This window comes from Eubalaena glacialis, chromosome 17 (genome assembly GCF_028564815.1).
Source record: "Eubalaena glacialis isolate mEubGla1 chromosome 17, mEubGla1.1.hap2.+ XY, whole genome shotgun sequence".
Lineage (NCBI taxonomy): Eukaryota > Metazoa > Chordata > Mammalia > Artiodactyla > Balaenidae > Eubalaena > Eubalaena glacialis.
In genome coordinates this window covers 73,964,491-73,988,420 of record NC_083732.1, presented here as the reverse complement: position 1 = coordinate 73,988,420, position 23,930 = coordinate 73,964,491, and the positions used below count along the sequence as shown (strand labels likewise).

Genomic DNA, 23,930 nt, shown 5'->3' with positions numbered 1-23,930 from the left:
CAGTTTGGGTCGGGGGGAGGGAACGGGGGGATGGGCTAAAATATATTTTTTCATTATAAAAAATGTTGCTGTAATATACAAAATGGGGGAAATAGAGAAAAGAAAGTCTCCCATAATTCCATCATTCAACCACTGTTAGTGTTTTTCAGTAGATTTTTTTTTTTTTTTTTTCTGGCTGTTTCTTTTTTTTTTTTTTTTTTTACATGGATGACCACAACAAAAGCAACAATGATTGCAATTACCAAATATGAAACACACTCATACTATGTCATAATATTGACATTCAGTCCAGTAATCCTCCACTGTAACAGCTCCTTTACTTTGCAGTGAAAATTGATTTGTATATTCTTTGCCTCTGAGTCCTTGTGGGATTTTTTCTTTTTTTAAATTCAAACAGAAAGTCACAAAAATTATACTCATCCTCATCAGTTCACTCAGTCCCATGTAATTAATTTTTTTTTTTTTCATCTTGATCTTTTGTTAGCACTTTTATGAGCTCATCAGTTTTTCATTAGAGTTCTGAAAATGCTTATTCATTCAGTTCAGCAGTACAGTCAGGTACCAGAAACCTGTACTTGTCAGAGTCTTTTCCATGAATTTCCTGAAGATGAAACCCTTTTATAGGAACATATTTACAAAAGCATCAGAGTACACCCAGAACTGTCTGTAAATGACAAAAGACTTAAAAATGACCACGGTTAAAGATTTGATGAAAGTTCATAATAATGCAGTTGACAAGAAAATTAGTTATTTCTGAGATATACATTTTAAAGTAATAACTAGGATTATGACTTATAACATTATACCAGAACATATAAGATTTTTAGAAATTTCATGTAATGCCTGAAACATTTATATTAACATATTTCCATACAAATAACCCAATGAAAGTTTAGTATTAGTTGTTTTGTTTGTTTGTTTATACTGCAGGTTCTTATTAGTCATCAATTTTATACACATCAGTGTATACATGTCAGATGACCTTTAATTTTTACTCAGTTTCTTTTACAGAAGTGCTTCTCAACTGGGGGAGAGTTTGCTCCCCAGGGAACCCTTGGTACTGTCTGGAAACATTTTTGGATATCACAGGCTGGGGGGCTGCTACTGGCTTTTGGTAGGTTGAGGCCAGGGATGCTGCAAACCATCCTACAACGCAAAGGATGGCCCCCTAACAAAGAATCATCCTGCCCCTATGTGTCAGTAGGGTTCAGATTGAGAAACCCTGTTTCAAAGGAATGGAAGAATTGCTCCAGAAGGCTTCTTTTCAGACTAAAATAAAATATAGAAATATTAAATAGGAATCACCATTATTACTTTATTTTTTGGTTCTGGAAACCTGATAGTTTTGCAGAATAAAATGGAAAACAGGTGGAAGTGAAGCATCACACTGGCATTTCTAGGAGAGAAGGCAGAGCGGAAAATACAGCCCATAATAATGTCACAAGTACTAATAGGGGAGGGAATTTTTTTCCTATTAACTTGATTTGGTTAAACCTGCCATAAATTACTGCGCTTTCCCTTGAAGGCCTTGTCTGTAAAAAAAAAATTAAAAACAAAATAATGGTTTTGGGGACACTTTTCCCTCTGATTTCATGAGCCCCAGTGTTTTCATAACATTTATAATTGTGCTGTCCAGTGCTCAGTGCAGAGTTACCATCTGTAGATACAGTCTGCTTCCCCCTCCTCCACGCCCAAGTAAATGCTGATTTAAGCATTGTTTCTAAGGGGAGGAAGGAAGGGAACTTCAAAAATAATCTTAAAAAAGGGTGTGCCTGAAGGGAAAAGTATGACAAGAATTTCAGGAACACTAAGCTGTATTTCAACTTCCTCGACATTTGCTGCGTTTGAGGACTTCTCTCTCTGGTGTTACCCAAACCCATCAAAAAACATACCCTGCTCTTTCATCTTGCTTTAGCCCTGTTCTTCTCTACATTACTTGTATTCTAGAATATGTGGCTTTATGGAGTGGCTTCATTGGTGGTTCTGAATGATGCTAAGAGGATTATTTTGCCAGAAGTGGAAAAAATAAAACAAAACTACAGCTTTCCCCTAAATATCAGATACTATGTCAGATACTATTTTAATCATCTTCCTTGAGAAGTATTTTTCAGACTCATGAGTGGGTTGTAAAATCAACTTCTGGGTCACAATCAGCATCAAAAAACCAAAAAGAAAAACAGAATAGAAAATATTAGAGGATATCGTATATAGTAAAGGTAGCTTTTGTTTTGATGATGATTTCAAGATATGTAGCCATATGTATATGTTTACGTTTGTGTACACAAGCCTGGTGAGAAGTCTGAAAGACCGTGGCTTGGGTTTTATAACGTGGTGAAATCTGGCTAGTTTTTAAATTCTTTCATTCTCTCTTTAAGGATCTCAGTGATTCCTCCTTGTCTTCTGTCCCTCATGTTTGCTTCTGTTGCTTTTCCAGGTGGTACCAGGGAGATCGGCTCGGCCTTAACCAGGATGTGCATGAGGCATCGGAGCATAGAAGCCAAGCTGAGGCAGTTTTCCAGGTGAGGACCGTGTTTCCCCAGATCTCAGACGCCCTTGCTGATTTCAGGTTAAGGAAGCGGTGATACGTAGCCCAACTTGCCTCAAGCAGCACTGGTTTCCCCATAACATTAGATCCCCACAGCCCATCTCTCATCACAGCCCGTCTCTCTGCTCACTCACTGAACAAGTTTTGGCTGGGCATCTGCCAGGCAGCGGTCTGGGCCCTGGGGCTCCAGTGAAGGACCAGACAGCCTGGGTCCCTGCCTCATGGAGCCTGCACCCCCCTCTGGGATCTTCTCTGTGTGTCTCTCCTTGCGCTTCATCAGTGTGAGGAACCGAGCACCCTGCTGAGACCTCTGGGTCCCCCACCCCTGCAGGGACCTCGTAGGAAGAGGAGCTGCCGTACTGGAGGGTGAGGCATGCACTGCCGTCCTGTTACCCGGGACCTGTGTACGTCCTCCAGGCCCGCCAAGGAGGGCAGGGGTGGCTCATAGAACCTTCCACACTGCCAGCCTCTTGTCTGTTTCACAAGCATCCAGAATGGGTAGAAATGGCAGTGGCTGGCACGGGGGTCTACAGTCACCAGTGTTCCAGTGAGAGTGGGACGTTCTCCCAAACAGATCAGCATAATTCAGCACTTCTGCACCGCTCTGCTTTGTGAATTGCAAGTTGCGTGAGAGGCTGTCACAGTGGAATCCCTCTGACCCTCTTGCAGGACCACCTCAGGAGGCTGCAGAATGTAGTGGGAAGCACCTGGTCTTGGAGTCAACCGGGCCTAGGTTTGAACCCCGGGCTGGCCGCTGACATGCCGTACTCTTGGGCTGGGCTCTCAGCCCCTGTCAGATGGGCGTAGGAATCTCTGAAGGGTTCTTGTGCAAATGCACGCAGTGTCCACACAGTGGAAAGCACCTGCTGGAGCGTGTGATAAAATCTGGCTTCCTCCTTCCCTCCTTGCCCCTGGGGAGTGCTCCCCGTGATGGCACCCCCTGCGCCTCCTCCCACACACGTCATCTTGTTTATTCTGGGGCCAGTCCTGTGACACCTCATTCCATTTTAGTGATGAAGAGATGCCAATTCAACAGCCACGGTGTACTGAGCACCTACTATGTGCCGGCATTGTCTTAGGTGTACAAGGCATAACCCTGAGTAGGAAACACATCCTGCACTCATGAAGCTTACGCTCCAGACACTATATAAACCTGATAGAATGTCAGGCGGTGATGAGTGACAGGAGGAGGAACACACGGGATGAGGTGGGTGGCGGCTCTTGGACGCAGGCTGGTTAGGGAGTGTCTCTGTTCAGAAGGAAGATTTGGACAGAGAGCTGGAGGAAGTGAGGCCAGAGGATGCGCGTGCGAGGGGGGTGGTGCCACTAGACCCTGGTAGGAGAAGCGGGAGGTGGTACCAAAAGCTTGGAGATTTTCAGGAGGCCCAGGATCAAAAAGCAGTCCTTTGTTGCAGTTCTCACCAATGCCATTCAAACAGTTTATGGGCATTCTCTAAGTTCTCAACAACATCTCTGTAATGTAGGATCGGGTCGATTCTACTTCCATTGGACAAAAAACCCCGGCTCCCCTGACTCATGATTCCTCTCTGTTGAGGGCTACCTTTCCACTCATTTAACTGCAGTCTGTTTGGGAGAGTGCACAAAATAAGAAGGGATGTACCTGGAGACCCCTGACCCCTCTGATCCTCCCTAGGCTGTCCGCAGTCTACATTCATGACTTATTATCCTGAATGCACGTCAGAATCATGTGGGCCTTTTTTAAAAAACGTAATGCTGGCCCCCCACCCTCCAAGTTTCTATCAGGTATGGGGTAAGGCCCAGGTGTCCTCACCTTTTAAAAGCTCTCCAGGGCTTCCCTGGTGGCGCAGTGGTTGAGAATCTGCCTGCCAATGCAGGGGACACGGGTTCGAGCCCTGGTTTGGGAGGATCCCACATGCCGCGGAGCAACTAAGCCCGTGAGCCACAACTACTGAGCCTGCACGTCTGGAGCCCGTGCCCCACAACAAGAGAGGCCGCGATAGTGAAAAGCCCACGCACCGCGATGAAGAGTGGCCCCCGGTCGCCACAACTAGAGAAAGCCCTCGCACAGAAACGAAGTCCCAACACAGCCAAAAAAAATAATAATAAAATAAAATAAAAATAAAGTAACTTTCATCTAAAAAAAAAAAAAAAAGCTTTCCAGCTGGTTCCCTTGTGCAGCCAGAGGTGTGACCCCACTGATCTGCAGTGTTGCTTGTTAATATGAGTGTGGGAATGGAAAAAGGGGCCATGAGAAGAGGTCACGCCCACCAGTCACGTGTACAGCTTCTTAACAGTCATTGAAAAGCCTCCTGAGGACACAGTTGCTGTGAAATTGGGGGATTTGGATGTGAACTTGGGCTTAGTATGCTGCCTTGTCTTGCTTCAGGTAATTGTGATTCAGGTACGTTTTGACAACTGAGTGTAAACCTTGACAACAGAATGTGTCTGTTTAATGTCTCCTTTTCTTTCTCTTTTGGTACAAGTGCTTTAATCGATTGTCTGATAAACCCACTTCAAGAGCAGATGGAAGAATGGAAGAAAGTGGCCAACCAGCTGGATAAAGACCACGCAAAAGGTACTGGGCAAGACGGCTGATGCATATTAGTCTCAGGTGGCATGTTGCCGGCTGCTGCCTGTGCCTCTGCTGGGTTCATTGATGTCACCCTGAGGACCTGCTCTTTCCCCACTGCTCCTGTGGACATCTCAGTGTTGGAGGATGAGGGGTCAAAAGTGATCCCATTGCAGGACTCAGTGCTGGGTTTTGGGCATGAAGCATCACTCAGTGGGTAGCCTGATTGCGCTCCGTGACATTAATTGTGATCAGCTGAATTAAAAGTGATTTGTAACAGCAGGCTTAAATGCCAGAGACGCACTTAGGGCATTTCAGCACGTTGTGAAAACCAGACTTTTAATGATGTAGGCTAACCTTCAACCAGTGGGTCTCAGTACCTCCTGTGCTAGGTCTGGGGACAGAATGGTCCAGGCAGACGCCACCCCTGTCAGTCTTCCTGGAGCTGAAGGGTGGGGTGCTAGTGGTATGGAAGGGGCAGGAGACCTTGCTCCATGGATCATACAACCTGCAGTAAGTGTGGTGGAGGGAAAGCGTGTGGGCAGATCTGAGGGGATGAAACCGGAAAGTGTTGACTAATAGGTGCTACCAAGAGCATATAAGAGAGAGCCCTGCTCTGATAGGCTCAGGGCTGGTGGGAGGGAAAGGTCGGGGATGGCTTTGTGGGAACTGGTCGAGTTGGTGATTAGTTGATGAGGGTAGCAAAGGAGAGAAGTATCAGAGGTGACTGTCATTTCAGGTGTTCATGCCTGGGTGACGGAGATGCCAACAACAGAAATGGAAAAGTCCAGGGTGGGTGTAGGCTGGTGGGGGAAGAGGAAGTGGCCGGTGGGGATGTGAGTCATGCGGGCTGCCCCTCCTCCATGTCCACAGTGTCTGGCCTTGGTACTAATGTGAAAGTAAGGCAGCTGGGCCTTTCCCAGTTCTTTTCCATGTGGTCTAGTTTCTCCTGCTGTAGTCTGAGGTGCTCTTTTCTGAATTGTAACATTTGGCCAGTGTCTTGCCTGCCACGTGGGTTCGTTTTGGAATGAAGCACTGTGGATTTGGGCCTTGGGAAAGTAGATAATACTGAAAATATTTCCTGATACTTAAGCTGAGAAATTGTGAATTTTAAAATTTTTATTAAAATGTTCCCGGGTACCATGTTTCCTCAAAGCTGGTATGAATGAATACTGTAGGGAAAGACCCCAGTGCATTTTGTTGGTTTTCGTGTTCATATAGCCCCTTTGCTGTAAAATGTCCTCATGAGATTTTTATCATTTCGTATTCCAGTAAAGCTATTTATTGCATGTCATAGTTTATGCTTTTGGTGATGAAAGTAGTGGCTGTTGCTAAAGTGTTTTCTGTTGAACTAAGTGGTAAAATTATTCAATATTCTGCTTTCTCTTAGAATATAAAAAAGCTCGCCAAGAGATAAAAAAGAAGTCCTCAGATACACTGAAACTGCAGAAGAAAGCAAAAAAAGGTAATTCTGCAAATTCTGCTGTTAATGTGTTACTTGGGGAAAATGAGCACGTGCTTGATTTTTCTTTGAAGTGGAAAGTCTTCAATCAGACTGCCTTACATGTAATGGTCCTGTGAACAGATAGGAGCTAATAGAATCTATCTGAACTGAAGTCCCCAAGTGCAGAATATCTATTAATTTGAGACCCTTGCAAAGTTGTACTTGACTCATTCCCTCCCCCCACCCGGTCTCCAAAATTTGACAGTTTCCATGCTTATTGTGTGTTGTGATGAGACCTATAAATTTCTTGGAAGCCTTGGGATAATGCATAAAAGCCTCTTTGCAAATGTTGTATAGTAATTATTGCAGAAATTACGTCATTTTCTCCTCTATCCTTCACAGCCTATAATCTCCGAAACCCTTTATTAAGTCTCGTGAGAATGTTAGAAAAGGCTGCAGTGGGAGCCGGGAATCATTGCTGTGTAGGGAGATTTTTCATGGTGTTCATGAGGGTGGGAGCTGGATAAGGAAAATGAGACTGCTGGTGCAAGATGCCCCTTCTTCCCCCCAGCTGATTGTCATTTGCAAACCAGTTAATTATCAGATCCATGACCCAGCTTTGCTCTTCCGGCTTGAACTGGGAGTTTTAAGAGAAAAATCTAGCTCCATCCACTTTGAAAGCATTCGTAACATTTTACTAAGACCTAACAAGATGTAGGGACTCTCTCTCGAACTTGAGCAGGTGACATTCCCTCTAGACTAATTCTTCTCGATACCACGATTTGGAATTTGCTGCATCACAACTGATAAAATGGGTTTTCTCCCCCCCATCAGGATGCTCTGTGGGTGGGTAGTATTTAGCGTTTGTTTGAGACAACAACTTTTTTAGGTAGAAATCCCCAAAACCAGATTTCCTCTTTCCTAAGCAAGCAGTTCTCATTTGGAATTAAAAGAAACATCTGGAGAGATGGGATTCTTTGGTAGAAGAGGGGCAAGGACAGGACAAAGTTTTCAAGCTTTGGCATTTCTGAAAAATGTCCCCCCAGTTCTTATAATAACCAGGAGACCATTTCAAGATAAAGACAGTAGGATATTCACCCACGATCAGTTTTTCTGTTAGTATTGGCCCCATTTGTTTCTTTTGGATGTGTTTTCCTGGTCTTGGTGCTTCTGCAGTTTATGTTCTATCTAACTCAGGTGGCTGAGAGCTAGCATTCGACAAGTGGAATAGGGTTTGTGGCCAGTAACATTTTAGTGAGTCTAAAGGTAAATGTAAATAAAACTGCCACCATATTACATTGAATCTGAGGTTCCATAAAAGAACAGGATGGTAAAAATTTGGAGCTGAACTCTACCTAGTTGACAACATGTCAGCTTTGAGATAGGAGAGATTAATGAGTTTGGAGAGAGGGTCCAAGGAAGATCTGTGGTTTGGAAAAGGTTTGGGAATTTGGTGAAAAGGATGAGGTAAGAAAAAGTAGCGGTTTTCCTTTCTCTCTTCCAGAGTTTTCTTTTCAGAGGCCTTAAGTTCTTGGCTGCAGTGATAATCCTTTTATCTGAATTCTACATGGAGGCTGAAACAGTCTTCTTCTGTCACTCAAAGTCACTGGCATTGTCCAATTAGCAGAATTTGGACCTACAGGGGATGCCTGATAGGTTGATTGCAGTGCAACACAAAAGGAAGTTGCTGGTAATTAGACTTGTCCAGCTCTGCCTAGGCTGCCTAGAGAGGATAACGAGTTTCCCATTAAGGCGCTGGATAGAAAGATTTAGGACACATGGAGGTGCCGGACTGTATAACATGAGGGGATGCTTCTGGTCCTGGGACTCGGGAATAATTGGCTTTTAGTTGTGAGGTTTCTTGGGGGCACTTGGGCCTGAAGGCTGAGACAGTAGAGGCTGTGATCAGGGGTTTCTGAAGCATCCATCTTTTCAGCCCCAGTCGTATATCTGATGGTCTTGGGCACCATATCCTTTCCAGACAAGGTAGCAGTGATGGTGTTCTTACGCCAAGTCAGATCAGTAGCTTAGAATGTTCTGGATGATTTTCTAGATACTCCAGTGAACAACCAGAAAACAGTTTTTGTTTCTTTCCTTTATAAAAAATTTTTTTTCTAAAATATGTAAGTGCCTTTTAAAACTCACATTTTGTATATTTCTGGGGTGAATGGAGCTTTCTAGGAGGTACCAGAGTTATCATTCTGAGTGAACGTTATGAAGTGCTCTCCTAGAAGCAGTATGGCCTGAGAACGGAAACACTACAAGCTAAGGGCTGGAAGAAATCTGGTTATTAGAGACTCCCAGTTATTTTGGGGTCTGGTTAGCTGCAGTTTCCCTTTTTGCCTAAATGCCTCTCTGTCGGTTTCATCTCCCTCAAGTGCTCAAGTGGTAGCTTCCTAGACTCTTGACTTGTAAAGTGTTGGTAGTTCCTTCTGAGATTTATCCAATGCTTTGGATACGTTTTTTTTTTTTGTCCTGATAGAACTGAATCTGGTTTATACAGCGCAATAATCACTTCCTCTTAAATATGTTTTCAGAAGGTCATCAAACAGCTTTCTGCCACTCCTTTTTCCAAAACTGTGATCTTTGATCTAAAAAAATCTTCTGACTCTCCTTTTCGAAGTTTAAATGCCTTTATGCATTTAAGCGTGGTTCTGGCACTTCCCTTTGACCTAGGCAGGCACATATGGGGTGTGATTTTTGTGTACGACTAATTTACCTTAACTTTCACTCTGCAGCTGTATCATCTTTTGCCACGTTCTTTGTTTGACTCTTTTTTACTATGCTATAGAAGGGTAATTTGTACTCAAAAAGTATTTAAATATCACTGTCAAAAAACTCTTAATGGTTTTTTGGGTTTGATTAGACTTTATCTTAAAATCATTTTAAAACAACTTGACATGTACTCCAGCTGTGGGTGAACGTACCTATTTTTGTGGAAGGCAGGCTATTGAACACCTACCGGGCATAAAAACTAGGCAGGGAGTTGGGGGCCGGAGGAATGGTCCCCGCCCTCCGAGAAGTTCCAGGCCAGCGCCCAGGGTCAGTGCATGGGGCAGAGCCGCCTTGTTGACTGGTCAGGGGGACAAGACAAAGGCAGCCAGGAGGGTGGGGAGGGGGTGTGGAGCTGACCCAGAAGCCCCAGGTTCTGAGTGGCATCTCTTGAACCCTCATCGAGCCCTGCTGCTTGACGTCAGCTCGTGACCCTTGAGGTCCTAGAGCTGGTTGTCACCCAACTGGGGGAAGTAAGAGAGGATCAGAAGTGGGAAACATTTTATGCTGTTTGCCCACTTCTGCCACCTTACTGTACAGTCAGTAAGCCTTATTTCTCATTTAGTTAACTCCCATATTATTATTAATTTTAATTAAAAAATTAATTATGGTAAAGCCTTCTGTTTCCATCTGTAACTACTAAAAGTTTATCAGAGACTTTGAGGGAGGGAACTGGAACATTTTAATATGTTAACCCTTGAGCCTGACGTTGAAATAGTTGTTTTCACCAGAGGCTGCAAAGCTAATATTATAAACCTAATAAACAGACTCCCAGAGTCCCATATTAGCATATTATTTGCTATTATATGAAAATTTTAAGTTCTTTAATTTTAAAAAAATTTTTTTAATTTTCATTTTCACCCCAACTTGAACTTTCGATCCTGGTTTCCCTAGTTACTTTTCAAGTTACAATAAATTACACTTGAAAGCTCTTCTTGTTAAAGCATCTTAATTGGCTTCTTACAGGAATACAGTCTTCATCTCTCCTTTTAAGAGAAAACCTTGCTGCATTCTCTAGGGGTGCTGATTACTAACTAGGAAGATGTCTGTTTAGATGGGAAGGAAAGACTATTAGCAAGTCAAGGAAGGGAACTTGGATTTGCAGCTCTTGGTGGATGTGGGTTTAATCGCCCCAATGTAGAATTCGGTGGCAAGCCACGGACTGTTTTAACACATGAAAGAAAGGTAAGACTGCTGCTCGAATACCAGTTTGACTTTATTATTTTCCTTTTTGTGTCAATTGTGTATCCTGCACTTTCTCACCGCACGCCCCCCCCTGCCAGTGGACGCTCTCGGTAAGTCTGTCATCCTGAATCTCTGGTGGCTGGTCACGGTGTGGTCCTTACTGTGGGCTTTCCGTGGTTGTCCAGACCTATGCTAGTTGCCCCAGTTTTCCTGCCAGTTCAGAACAATCAGTGGCGCCTACTTAATCTTTCATAACTTTAAGAAAACTCTGTGTGTGTGTGTGTCTGTTTCAATCAATCATTTTCTTTCTTTGAAGTTTGGCCCTTTAATGGGTTAGCTCAACATTCTAAGAGTCTTTGCATCCTCATAATTCAGCATTAGACTCATGGAAAAAAGAAATACAGAGTGACTTAAACCCTCCTTTCCACAGGAAATAAATATAACTATACATACATATCTAAGTGTATATGTGTGTATTTATATCACAAACAAAACGTGGAGAGCTACGCTAAATAACTCCTCAAAATAATTCCCAAATCGGATTTGGTTGTATTAAGCTTGCCACATATCTTTAACTTTGTCCCCCCAGGACCATATAGTTTTTTCGAAACCAACCATTTATTTTAAAAAAATCAAAAGTATTTCTTATTTCAGCAGAGTTTGTGGAATGCTTCATTTCAAAGGTATCAGATCTTCAAATTCAGTAATCAAAATGATTCTTCTTGACTGAAAATTGACCCTCATTCTGTGGGTGACAACGCTACTAAAACCTCAAGTCGCTTTCGGTGTCTCGTGGCTGTCCCTGTGTCTCGCAGAGGTCTGTCTGTGAGCTGTCCGTTTAGCTTATCTTGCCTGAGTGTGCCCGAGTGTTCTCTGAGCCTTTGCACTGAGCAGCTCCAAAGAGGTTTTTGTGTTGGATTGTGTCATCTACGATGAACCCGAACCACACAGGTCCCCTCTGACAGATGGGGCTGGGATGACCAGCCGTCGCGGGGGACGCAGCTCTGCCTCCCTCCCGTCACGTTGATGTTGGGATAGTGTCCCCCACCTTTTAAAGGTGATACTCCTCTCCAGTCCTCAGTGTTGTGGTTCTGAGACAGCTTGAACAGTTTTTAGTGCACCTTTGGGAGGAAGGTAAGACACAGCCATTCTTTTGCTTATCGTGATAAAATTCATATAACATAAAATGCACTGTTTTAACCATTTTAAAGTGTACATTTCAGTGGCTCTAGTGCATTCTCAATGCTGTGCAACCATCACTACTGTCTAATTTCAGAACGTTTTCGTCACCCCAGAAAGAAATCCCTTTCCTTTTAAAGCTGTCCTGCCCCATTCTCCCTCCCCCCAGCCCGTGACAGCTGTTCATCTGCTTTCTGTCTCTATGGATTTGCCTACTCTGGACATTTCTTATAAAGGGAATCATACAATATGTGGCCTATTTGAGGACACAGAGTTTTACTAGAACCTTTGCTTGAAAGCCTGGCATGAGTCTGTGGAATAAATGGGGCGTGCTCTCTGTTTTAAGTGACGGACAGTAGGATTAGGGTTGAGTAAAGGAACCACGCAGCCTTTTGTGACTTAGATTCTGCCCATCTTAGGGAGAATCTCTGCAGCCCCCTCTAGTTCTCGGTCTTGCAGGGGCCCATTCACAGGGCTGAGCCACAGTGACATATGATTATAGCAGTGAACTTGGGCGTAAAAGCTTCAGAAAGCTGTGTGGCTTGAAGCCCTCATAAATTTTAGTTTACAAGTTTTAAATCATGTCTGAACCTGGAGATCTGTATTTTAACAAAGTTTCATGGTAGTTAAAATGTCCTGATTTAACAAAAGAAGAAAATAATACGTATATACAGAACTTTCCCTCGGTCAGTTAGAAGTATTTACCTTGAATCTTGCATAAGCAATGACTGGGGGCCTCCACAGGGGAGAAATTTACAACTCAATAAAGTGTACTGAGCCAGGGATACACTGCTCCCTCCAGGAATTGAGACTCTAGCGGAAGGAAACCAATTATAGTCGTTCCTCGGTATCCGAGGGGCATTGGTTCCAGAACCTGCCTCAGACTATGAGATGCTCAAGTCCTATAGTCCGCCCTCCATATCCACGGTTCCGCATCTGCGAATTCAACCAGGGATTGTGAACATAGTGCACGATCCATGGTTGGTTGTATCCACGGATGCGGAAGCTGTGGATTTGGAAGCCGATTCCATATTTATCGAAAAAGATCCATACATAAGTGGACCCGTGTTCAAACCCGTGTTATTCAAGGGTCAACTGTAGTTTAATCTGGTGAGCTCAGCACCATGATGCGTATAAGCAGAAAGTGTAGCAGCTGGGCAAGGCGCAAGGAACCCAGGTACGCTTGGTGTGGGTGGGTGATGAGGAGGATGAAGAGGGATGAGCTGGTGGAGAGTGGGACGAGGGCTGCTCAGGGTAGAGGGGACAGTGTGAGCCATCACCATTTAGACGGGGGCACCAGAACCGTGGGAAAGGTGACCATGCTGCAGAGGGGGAGTGCGGGTGATACCCCAAGTCAGCTTTTGGGGAGACTGCCAGTTCCACCTTGGGTGGACTGAGAACCACAGTGACACCCTGTGTCAGCCTCAGCTACCTGCCTCCAGATGGTTCTATCACTCGGCCCCATTTCTGATCAGACCCCCATACTGGACTCAACTTCTCCACCCATCACCCTTCTTTTCTTCCATGCAGAGAAAGCAAAAAGTCTGTGCAATGCTGAATCCTTTCCACCGGCGCAGTGGTTTCCGCGGCCCCTGGCTGCATCAGGGTGCATGTTTGCATTTCCTCACCCGTTTCTTCTGTGCTTACAAAACTGGCAAAACTGCAGTCAATGAGTGGATCACTCTCCCTGCCTCAGTGGTGAAAACTGAGTATGTCTCAGCCACCTCCATCCACTCCCCCTTTGGTTTTTGAAAAGGAGTAGCCCTGGGAGCCCTCTTGCCCAGAGGGAACTCCCACCTACAAATCTGAAGTCTGGGTTATCTGTTCATGGGTCAGCTGACTTTCCCGCCTGGCACAGTGCAGAGGCTTCTTTGCTCCGTTGCTACTGCCGAGTTAGGGGAGATGGAGAAGCAGCAGACTGCCCAGAAGGTGGTGTGGCCTGCACAGAGAGACCCCCTCAGCGGTTAACCCCGTCTGTCGTGGGTGTGCCTCCGGGAGTGGTCAGGAATTGTCATGCCCCCAGGACCTCCTGGGCCCCTGCAGTCAGCATGGAGCCAAGGGTGGCCCGCCCTGTATTGCCGGTGATCTAGGTTGCAAGACCCAGCTCTGGAAGAAGGCAGCGACACCCGGAAATCTCCTCTGGCTGTTTTCTCCGACCACCTCCCCGTGATGCGTCTCAGCTGTCTGCAAAGGGACAACTGAAAATAACAACGGTCCTTTCTGAATGCTGACGTGAGGTGGTGAAAAGAGCTGGTCCGTGATTCCAGGCGTCTTCCCCACTTCCCGCTCACCTCCAGTGGGCATCCCTGGAGGGGGATGGATTGCCACACCAGCGCGATTGGGAAAAGGGTACTTTGAGCCCAAACCAATGATTGTTCTCTATTGGAACTAAAGCTGGAAAAGTTCCTTCTGAGGTCAAAGGGGTGACTGTAAATGCAGACGGGTGATCACTTAGACCTCCAGGGGTGGTTTGACCACTTGTATGTAGCCTTGCGGTCTTTCTGGATATTTAGATGCAACGGCACATAACATAGGGAAGATTATTGAGTCACTGCTTCATTCTAGGCTTGGGAAAGGTGTTATAGGAGTGCACACATTTAATTATGCAGGAAATAATTGAATGGGTACAGTTTTACTAAATGGGGCAACCTGTGTGAAGTGGACTTTTTAATGAGTCAGTGTTAGAGAACCACAGCCTGCCATAAGGTTCTGGCCCTAGAAATGCCAGGTAAAGCAGTCAGCAGAGTGAGGAGAGAGAAGGGAGAGGTCAGCGGGTGATGCAGCCGACCCTGCCAGCCTGTGCTAACGGGCCGATGGGGGAGAAGCATAACGAAGGGGCAGCCCGACTCCTTCGATCTTAGTACAAGCAGCAGTGGTCAAACTTTACTTTTTAGACCCCGGGTGGCATTCGGAACGCTGTACCTAACTGCAGTCAATAGAGACGTTGGAATCTAACCCAAGAAGTTCCTGAAAGGGACTGTTGCATTTTGAGATGAAAGCATGTAGTCCTCGGAGGCCAGGGGACTCATTCGTCATACTTCACACCAGGGAATTCTAGGTAAAAACAGACCAAACAGATCCCCCCGAGGCCCAGAGCTACGAGCTCCCTTCCTTTGCAGAGTTGGTCTCTGGGAAAGCCTTGCCCCGATGCAGCTCATCAAGTGCCTTGCTTGTGACTCTGGCTGCAGATGGCTGATTGTGGGAGCGGAAACAGATGCCCTGAAACGTCCCTGTGCATGACGAGACTGTTGGCAAGGTTTGGAGCGCCTGGCTTCCCTGTGGCTGCATGTAGAAGCTGGGAAGATGCATTTACAGTGGGGGGGTGGGGGGGTGGGGGGGCGGGGGGCAGGGAGAGCGCACAGCAGGAGCCCAGTGCTTTTCTCCGTGTTAATTTTGCCGGAGGACGAAAAGGACGACATGCTTGAAATATTGATTCCTTGCACAACGTGGCTTTGATGTACCCCGAGAACGCTGACCCGGTGCTGCGGGTGCAGGACTGGACGGCTGGGGTGTAGTCCTGCCTTTCTTGAGTTGCAAGCCATTCACAGTTTTCGCGGGGTTAATTGCTTCACTTCCGGCGCCTCTCTTTCATTCATACATCCCCAGTGACCGCCGCAGAGGAGCCCTGTGAGGCAAGCGTGCATCTTCGCTCATTCAGGAAGTAGATATAAAGTGCCTCCTCTGGGCTACACCCCCTTGGCAGCCATGGAAGCAGAAGGAGCCTCTGCCCTCAAGCCGTCCCCAGGATGGCGGAGGCCTTTATGTTCTAACATCAGTCCTCTGACACCAACAGGGTGTCCTGCAAGTCACATCAGTTCAGATACTAACAACCCAGAGTTGGCTTAGCTAAGGACTCAGTCCCACAAGACTTCCTCCTCTTCAAGATTCACCAGCCACAAGTGGGGTCCGCAGGCTACCCACCCTTCCGCCCAGCCCATCTGAAGTATAGGCTCTCACGTGAACCCCCTCAGGTTTGACAATTTGTTATAAGGACTCACAGAACTCAGGAAAGCACGGTACTTACAGCTGCTGACTTATTATTAAGGAAACCACTGAGCGCCCAGGTGAAGAGCTCGGTAGGATGCAAGGTGGGGCGGGGGTGGGCACAGAGCTTCTGTGCCCTCGCCAGGCACGCTGATGGATTCACTGGAGCTCGCCGCTTCAGAGTTTTTGTCGCATTTTATCGTTACGGAGGCATGCTGTCCCCTGCTGCGGTGCCCCGGGTTAGAAGGAGGACTTCAGAGATGCTGCGCGACTGCCGATGGCACCTGCCACTTCCCGAGTGCTGACCACGTGCTGGCCGTCGTGCTGAATGCTCTAGTGAATGAGTCCATTTGGTTGGTCTTACAACAACCATGTGAACCCGGTACTGTTTTTTATATTTAACAGATGAGTGGAAACTGAGGCACAGCCTGTTGAAAGAATAACAGAAATTGAGTTTGTTTGAAAATGTTTAAGTCAAAAGAAAAAAAAAAAGAAAATGGTTAAGTCCAGAAGCTTCCAATCTTATCTGATCAGATCTCTCTCTCTTTTGACTTCTGGTGAATTTTGCTTTGGGGAATCGACCAAAACCGCTGCAGGATATTAAGAGTAGAAGATAATATATGTAGCGATAATAAGGATAGCCACCTTTTGGTGGAAAAAGAGAATTTTTCACTCCAAATTCTAATCTCCAGCATCACCTTGCATGTCTATTTCTGAAATTATACCCCATGTTTCAGTAATTATATCCCGTATTCCATTGACTTCAGATGCCCTCAGTTGTAAGATGCACTATTATTTTCTGAATGATGAAAAAAGAAAAAAAAATGCCGATTACACTATGACATCCCCACTGACTGTAAGACATCTTAATTTGTAAGGTATAAACGTGAAAAAGTGGGCGTCTTCAGATGAAGTACGGTATTTGCATGAGTGTGTCAGGGGCAGATGGAAGTCATTTTGTGGGATTCTAATGGCTTCTCCATACGTCTGTCTGGGGGAAAAGAGGACTTCGGATGTGTTCCTGACGGTGAGCTTGGCCCAGTGTGTCTTGGGTTGGTTCTTGCCCGTTGGAAAGCCCTTTGCCTGCATCTGGCTTGGTTCAGCCACGAGGCTCAGGTATGGGCTGCAGTGTGTGTAGGAAGAGGCTGGGAGGTTCCAGGTAACGCTAATCACTTGACTGGCTTTTTGATCAGGCTGTTACTATGTAGAACGTTTAGCCCCTTCCGCCTTGTTCCCAGGGTTCATGTTTGCTGTGAGCGTGAAGCTACAAAGAATGTGGGCTTCTGAATGAGAAAGACGGAGGGTTGCATCTGTCTGCGCCCATTCCTAGCTCAGGGACTTGCAAGCCACCCTAGTTCCCTCAGTCTCAGTTTCCCCCTCTGCCAAATGGGGGTGTTAATTCCTGCGTTGAACGTTTATGTGTATGGAGATTAAGGAAAATTAAAATGTAAATGTTGGGAAAATATGGGATCTTGGTTTCATTCCAGAAAGCTTTGTGACCTCTACCTACTTTAAAAAAAAATCAAATTCTTTTCTCCTTTAGGGGTGCTGCTTTGGCCCATGACATGGCGCCCATTAATAGTGCTTTGCCCCAGCAGCATTTTTTGTAAATATAATAATCATATGATTTCCCCTGTGCAGGGAGTAAGGGGCTGCTGGCTGTTGTTTAGCGGAGTTCTCCAGCATGAATCCAACCAAGACCTGGAAACCGGCAGGGGAAAAAAAAATTCTCGAGACTGAGTTGACTTAGATTTTCCAGAAAAGGTCACAAGCAATGCTTTGCTCAGGAATTTTGTCTGGAAAGCCTGTTTAAGGCACCTCCTCTCTTGTTTTGGCTGATGGGCAGCCCTGGAATTTGCTCATTTTCCATTGTTAGGCCATTTAAGGGCATGATGGTAGAGCCAGGAGCAAACTCAGATCAGGCTCTTATATCAGTGCCTCATTCATTCGCACATATTGAGTACCTGCCTTACGAGCAGGTGTGCTGACAGAGAAGATACAGCACTGAGCAAAAATATTTGTGGTCTCTGTCCTCCTGGGGCTTCCTGATCAGTAGGGGAGACTGCCATCAATCAAAGAACTGGAGAAATAAAGATAAGATTAGAATTGGGAGGAGTGTCGTGAAGGCTATGTATAAGGAACTTGTGAGAATCAAGTAAGAGAATTTAATCTGGTGAAAGAGTTCAAGGAGGGCTTTCGTGAAGAACCGGGACCTGCAGGATGAACAGGTGCTAGACAGGTGGGGAGGGAGAGTGGATGTGTAGGTGTGGAGCCAGACCCTGGAGAGGCGCCTGGGAAGTGGACAGAGGAGGGAAGGGGGAAAGGCAGAGGGTGGTCTAAGAAGCTGACCCACGCATGCCTTGCGGGACAGGCCATGTTAAGGACATTAGACTTTTCTTGAAAGCAATGGGAGCTACTGAAAAGTGATAAGATTTGCATTTTGAAAGGAATTTGGGGCTGTTCTGGGCGAGCTGGTCCCAGTGCAATCAGGGTGGCCTATTAGGGGCTGATGGAGCTGTCCAGGTGAGAGATCAAGATGGCACAGTGAGGGTTGCAGTAGCAGAGGTGAAATAGGTGACAGAGTCAAGTCCGTGTGGGAGCTGGCATGGCCAGGACCTGTACTGAGGTCATCGGCAGTGGCTCTCCTCACATTGCTGATGGGAGGGAAATGAACGGGTTTTTGTATATTAAGTCAGTGCCAATACAACTCAATTTGTGGACCTAGAAAGATGACTGTATCTTAAAACCAGTACATCCAACAGGGACATGGAATAATTTCTTCCACAGTAGTTTTCTTATAAATATAATTACATGTTGTGTTAGTGAATTTAAGAAATAAACATTGTGTTTTTAGGTTATGATATATCCCACATGGAAATGTACTCACTATAATTATAGCAGTCTTCATAGATTATACTTATTTTAGAATACTACAATTTGGAAGTCCTTTAGTTATAACATAATACACATTGAAAATAACTTGACTAATCATAGAATAATTTAAGTTTATATTTACCAGATTAGGTAACACTTGGTTCTAGTCGCTTTGCTTTCCTATGTCAGTGTATTTTTAAAAGTCAGTGTCTTTAATTACAGATAGGTGTGTGCCTTATAACTTGTGAAAGGATGTAAAGATACCTCCCCAATTTCTTAGAGTTATAAGTTGGTATTGAAAGAAATTGCTACCATCATCAAACCTCCCTCCTCTGGAGTTAAGAACACGCTGACTTGGTCTGCAGCCCTCCGTGGTTCCTTAGTTGGAGCATCCTTGGAGAGGCTGAGAGGCTTACAAGGAGGCATCTGGAGCAGCCGCAACCGTGTGGCCTCAGCTGCAGGGCCCGGGGTTGGCCAGGCTGTTTGGCAGGTTGCAGAGACACAGGGAGTTTCATTACCAGAGGGCTTGTATCATGTACACATTCGGTGTATGTGGATTCATCTGCGCAAGCCAGCATTTTATTTATTTAAAAAAAATTTTTTTTTGGCCGTACTGCAGGGCTTGCAGGATGTTAGATCCCCGACCAGGGATCGAACCCTGGGCCCTCCGCAGTGAAAGCATGGCGCCCTAACCACTGGACCTCCAGGGAATTCCCAGAGTTTCCTCTATTTTAAAATGCTGGGGAATTCCCCGGTGGTCCAGTGGTTAGGGCTCCGTGCTTTCACTGCCGAGGGCCTGGGTTCGATCCCTGGTCGGGGAACTAAGATCCCTGACGGCAGCGTGCCACGTGGCCAAAAAAAAAAAAAAATAGAGAAAACTCCCAATCTCATGGGGCTGGAGGTGCACCCACCCCCCCACCCTCCATGAGGCCTGTGTCAAGAGGGAGCCCTTGCTTCCCTGCAAGTCCCCTGGGAGAATGGGAGGATGCTTTGACAAGTGTCTTGTCCACTAAAAACTTGTGAAACCTGTGACTCAGGGGCCAGGTAATGTGTGAGGGTGGCTCTCTGGCATCCTGGCGGAAGGAATGGAAACAGTGACCATGGTAGAGAAACTGGAAGACCTGGTAGAATTATTGCGGGGGGGCGGGGATGGGAGATGGTGACTGATGACTGAGTGGAGGAATGGGTGAGTGGGTCACCTTGAAAATACAGCGAAACTTCTCAGAGCAAATTCTCACGTAATGTAATTGTTGGATAAAATCCCTCCAGCGTGGAATTAAACACTGTGTATTGCTGTACCCAGCATACGTTTGTGCTCACCTGACTAGTGAGGGCTCCACATACGGAGCACGGACTATACTTGAATGCCATCTAAGGCGGTTTCGAGGGTGACCTTTGACTGCCCATGATATTCCCCTTTTGTGCTAACTTAGGACTTAACCCCTGCCAAAAATCCAGTGACTTTTGCTAGTTGGATGTTCTCGACGCCTGACTGCCTCTGTTTCCAAATGAAGCTTTCTCATCTGCTTGTGAGAGAGTACAGAATATATTCCTACATACGAGGCAGTTTTCCCTGACCCTCTACTTTTTCAAACCAAATAACACATTGCATTTAGTGTGCTCTACGGCAGCGGTCCCCAACCTTTTTGGCACCAGGGACCGGTTTCGTGGAAGACAATTTTTCCATGGACGGGGGGTGGGGAGGGAGGTTCAGGCGGTGATGCGAGCGATGGGGAGCGATGGGGGGTGGCAGATGGAGCTTCCCTCGCTCGCCCACCGCTCACCTCCTGCTGTGCAGCCCGGTTCCTAACAGGCCTCGGACAGGCCAGGGGTTGGGGACTCCTGCTCTGTGGCATTCGCATTCTTAAGGAGGGGTACGTGGTGACCGGTCAGGCCCCTTCCCAGGAGGCGAGTGGAATCCAGTCCCTCGGCTTGAGGCAGCCGGCGGAGGAGGAGGAGGAGGAGTCCAGCGTCAGAGGGTCAGGCGGTGTGGGCTCTGTCCCGACTCTGCCTGGCCCCCTGAGTGGCCCTGGACAGTCCCTCCCCTTCTCTAGGCCTCCACCTCCTCTGAACTGGGAGCAGGTTTGCTTGGATAACCCCTACCGCCCCTCCACTCCAATATTCTGTTTAAAACATCTATTGAGTACTTGTTGTATACACCTATTAAACACCTACTGAGTACTTGTATACACAGGTGACATTTCACTGGGGGCTGGCCTCGGAGAGTCCAAGCCTCCGTCCTGAAGGAGTTTAGAAATTCTTCCTCTGGTTCAGGTGGTAGGTGAGCAAGGGGGACCAGTGTGGAAGCTCAGGAGCTGGTCTCAGGGACAGTCCCCTTCTTGTCCCCAGATCAGGTTTACAGTAGCCACGCCCTCTGACACAGTGCCTATTTGCCCATGTTTATACAGACTTCTGTAAAAGGCCAGATTGTAAGTCTTCTCAGTCCAGGGTCCAAACAGTCTGCATCACAACAACTTTACTCGGCAGTTGTGACGAGAGCGGGTATAGACAACCTGTAAATGAATGGGCGTGGCTGGATTCAAATAAGACTTTATAAAGACAGTTGCCTCACCAAGTTCTAGAGTTGTTGACAAGTCTAGAAATGGGTGCCTCTGCATAACTGGGCTGTGTGGACAGGGCCAGATGATTCCCAGGCATGGGCCAGGCTCAGCACCCAGGCCCCCTTCAGTCCTCCACCAGCAGAGACCTGACTGCAGGTCTTTCTGCTGCTGGGCTTGTTCTACAGGAAGGGCATTCAGGACTCTCCACTAGGGAATCAAAGTAACTGCCAAGACGTCCCAGGGGCCCCCCAGAGCCAAGAGAGCTGATGCTTGCCACCTTTGTATTCCGGGACAGAAACTTCTGTCTAAACAGAGGCTCTTTCATTGAGGATGACCCAACAAAGCCAGCTTGTGCCCATTTTTGGCAACATCCATAGGCCCTCACCTTGTTCATCCCTTAGCCTCTTCAGAATGCAGGTCAGGACGAGTTACCCCAGGAAATTTTACTTGTCATGAATAAACCAGGATAAATATGCTCTTTGGGCATTGGAAATTGGAAGTGGCTGGTCCTAGAAAAACACCTTCTTTAAATCCTTTCTGGGTATAAATACATACTTTTTAAAAGTCCTGGAAAATTGTGGTTTCTACTCCAGCAAGGACCTGAGGGAGGAGGGCATTGGTTCCAGGAGCTGGTGTTTCAGCATGCCAAGCTTGGGGCTTTGTTCCGTTTGCAGGGCGAGGTGACATCCAGCCCCAGTTGGACAGCGCGCTCCAAGACGTCAACGATAAGTATCTCCTGTTGGAAGAAACAGAAAAGCAGGCAGTCCGGAAGGCTTTGATTGAAGAACGTGGCCGGTTCTGCACCTTCATCTCTATGCTGCGGCCCGTGATTGTGAGTCAGTGGAAAGTTCCAGAAGGCGTAAACTGCCAGTTTGGAGGAGAACCTCCTTATTTATCCTGGAGTCATTAAGAAGCTGCGGTGTGTCAGGAATCATGATGGTGGAGTCATTTTTATGGATGAATAGTTGTCTGCAAGTTGCTGATGGCTGCACGGCCCACTCTATGTTCTAAGCACTGATGGTTCCACTTACTTTTTCTCCCCAAGTCAAGAAGGCCCTGTAGAGTGGTTCTCAAAGTGTGGTCCCCAGGCCAGCCGCAGCACCTGGGAACTGGTTAGAAACGTACATGCTCAGGCCCAACCCAGCCCTACTGAATCCACAACTCTGGGGGTGAGGACCCAGTCATCTGGGTTTTAAACAAGTCCTCCAGCTGATTTTGAGACCCACTGACCAAGCTGAATGCCAAGGAGTGACTGTGAGGTTAATATGGGAGAAGCCTCAGTGAATCAATGCAGACTTATTTTTTAAGTAAATCGGCTACATGCCTTGAAAACGTCTGCTGTGGGTGTTCTTGAAGCCGGTAGAAGTGCCCCAGCAAGATGCCCAAATCTGAGCTCTTCCCCTGAGCATAGCACTTTTCCGTGACTCGTTCTTCCCTGGTCCCACAGCTGCAGCTTGGTACATTGGTAACGTGAATGACTGTTTCTTCCATAGTTCCCCGTTCCTGCCTCACTTGCCATTGATTAAGTTGGTGGAAAAAACAAGAAAGAAGGGGGAAGTTAACCTCCAGTGAACACACATGTGCTGTCACAAAGGGCTATCAGATCTGGACCAAAATATCTCCAAATGGTTGTCATCCACTGAAGCCGAGTGACTTCGGGGGTGGGGAGGGTGGGTCGTGGCCTGCAGAAGGGGCTGTGCTGCAGGATCCCGTGAGGACACGCAGGCGGACCACCCTAGCCGGCCCGCCAGCCCCCAGACACTTCGAGGAAGGCCCACGTGTTTGCTGTGGCTCGTTCACCCCTGTCCCAGGTGCACAAGTCTCTCCATGATTATGGCTGATTTCGTTTTCCTCTCCACTTCCTCCAAAAAAGGGCTGGTAATGGCTTCAGCAAAGATGTACCAGTCCCTGCATGCCTTTTCTGAAAAGCTGAAAGCGTTAGATAGTGTCCCTAATAAAAACAGTTGGATCAAAATGATAAAGTGAATCACTCATGATAACAGGTTGTGAATTACTTTCAGGAAGAAGAAATCTCAATGCTAGGGGAAATAACTCACCTGCAGACCATATCGGAAGATCTGAAAAGCCTGACCATGGACCCTCACAAACTGCCCTCCTCAAGTGAACAGGTAGGAGTCAAGGGGTAAGCATGGGAGAGAAAGCCAAAGAGATAAAGGTTCAAGGCCCTGAGGGTTCCTTGCGGCAATATCTCATTTTAAATAACATTCATGTTTTACATTGTGAAGCATAGTAATCATCTTCCCTAGTCATTATACAGCACCTACTGTGTACCAGGCTCTGCTCTAAGCTCTTTACATAGACTTCCTCTACTATTATCCCCATTTTACAGAGGGGGACCTTGAGGCACTGAGAGATAAAGTCACTTAATCAGGTAGTTACTGGTAGAACTGGGATTTAAACCAAGCTGTCAATTACCAGAGCCCATGCTCTTAACCATGTGTTCACCGACCCTCTAGAAATAAACTCTTTTAGGGACATGACAGTGGTGTACCTTGGTCATCATTGTGAATCACTCTCACTGAATTTCTCCCATTCTAAGTAAGTAGTGCATGAGGATTTCTCTTATCTTATGAAAAAGGTGACTTTTTAAATGTTGATTCATTTGGTTCATGTGACATTAACACTGTATCCAGTGGGAAGAGACATATTTGGGGGAACAGGTGATAAATCATGTGCTGGCGTTTGCCTTTTGTATAAAGTTCTTATCACTGCCTTGGGAGCCAACCAGGAAGACAAATTTGGGAGTTTATATTTTCCATCCTATGAAATTGTGTTTATCAGACTACAGCCTGCAGGTATTCATTCAGTAAGTAG

The 23,930-nt window shown here is 46.3% G+C and overlaps 1 protein-coding gene across 4 annotated transcripts in view; it reads left to right on the top strand.

Moving 5' to 3' along the window:
* The window catches only part of MTSS1 (MTSS I-BAR domain containing 1), a 165,724-nt gene that overhangs the window by 127,480 nt on the left and 14,314 nt on the right, over positions 1–23,930 (top strand). For all 4 annotated transcript variants that reach the window (XM_061172213.1, XM_061172215.1, XM_061172214.1 and 1 more), the window contains exons 4-8: positions 2,435–2,519; positions 5,011–5,102; positions 6,487–6,561; positions 21,770–21,927; positions 23,117–23,224. In XM_061172213.1, coding sequence (XP_061028196.1) covers positions 2,435–2,519; positions 5,011–5,102; positions 6,487–6,561; positions 21,770–21,927; positions 23,117–23,224 — 518 coding nt within the window. The remainder of the gene's footprint in view (positions 1–2,434; positions 2,520–5,010; positions 5,103–6,486; positions 6,562–21,769; positions 21,928–23,116; positions 23,225–23,930) is intronic.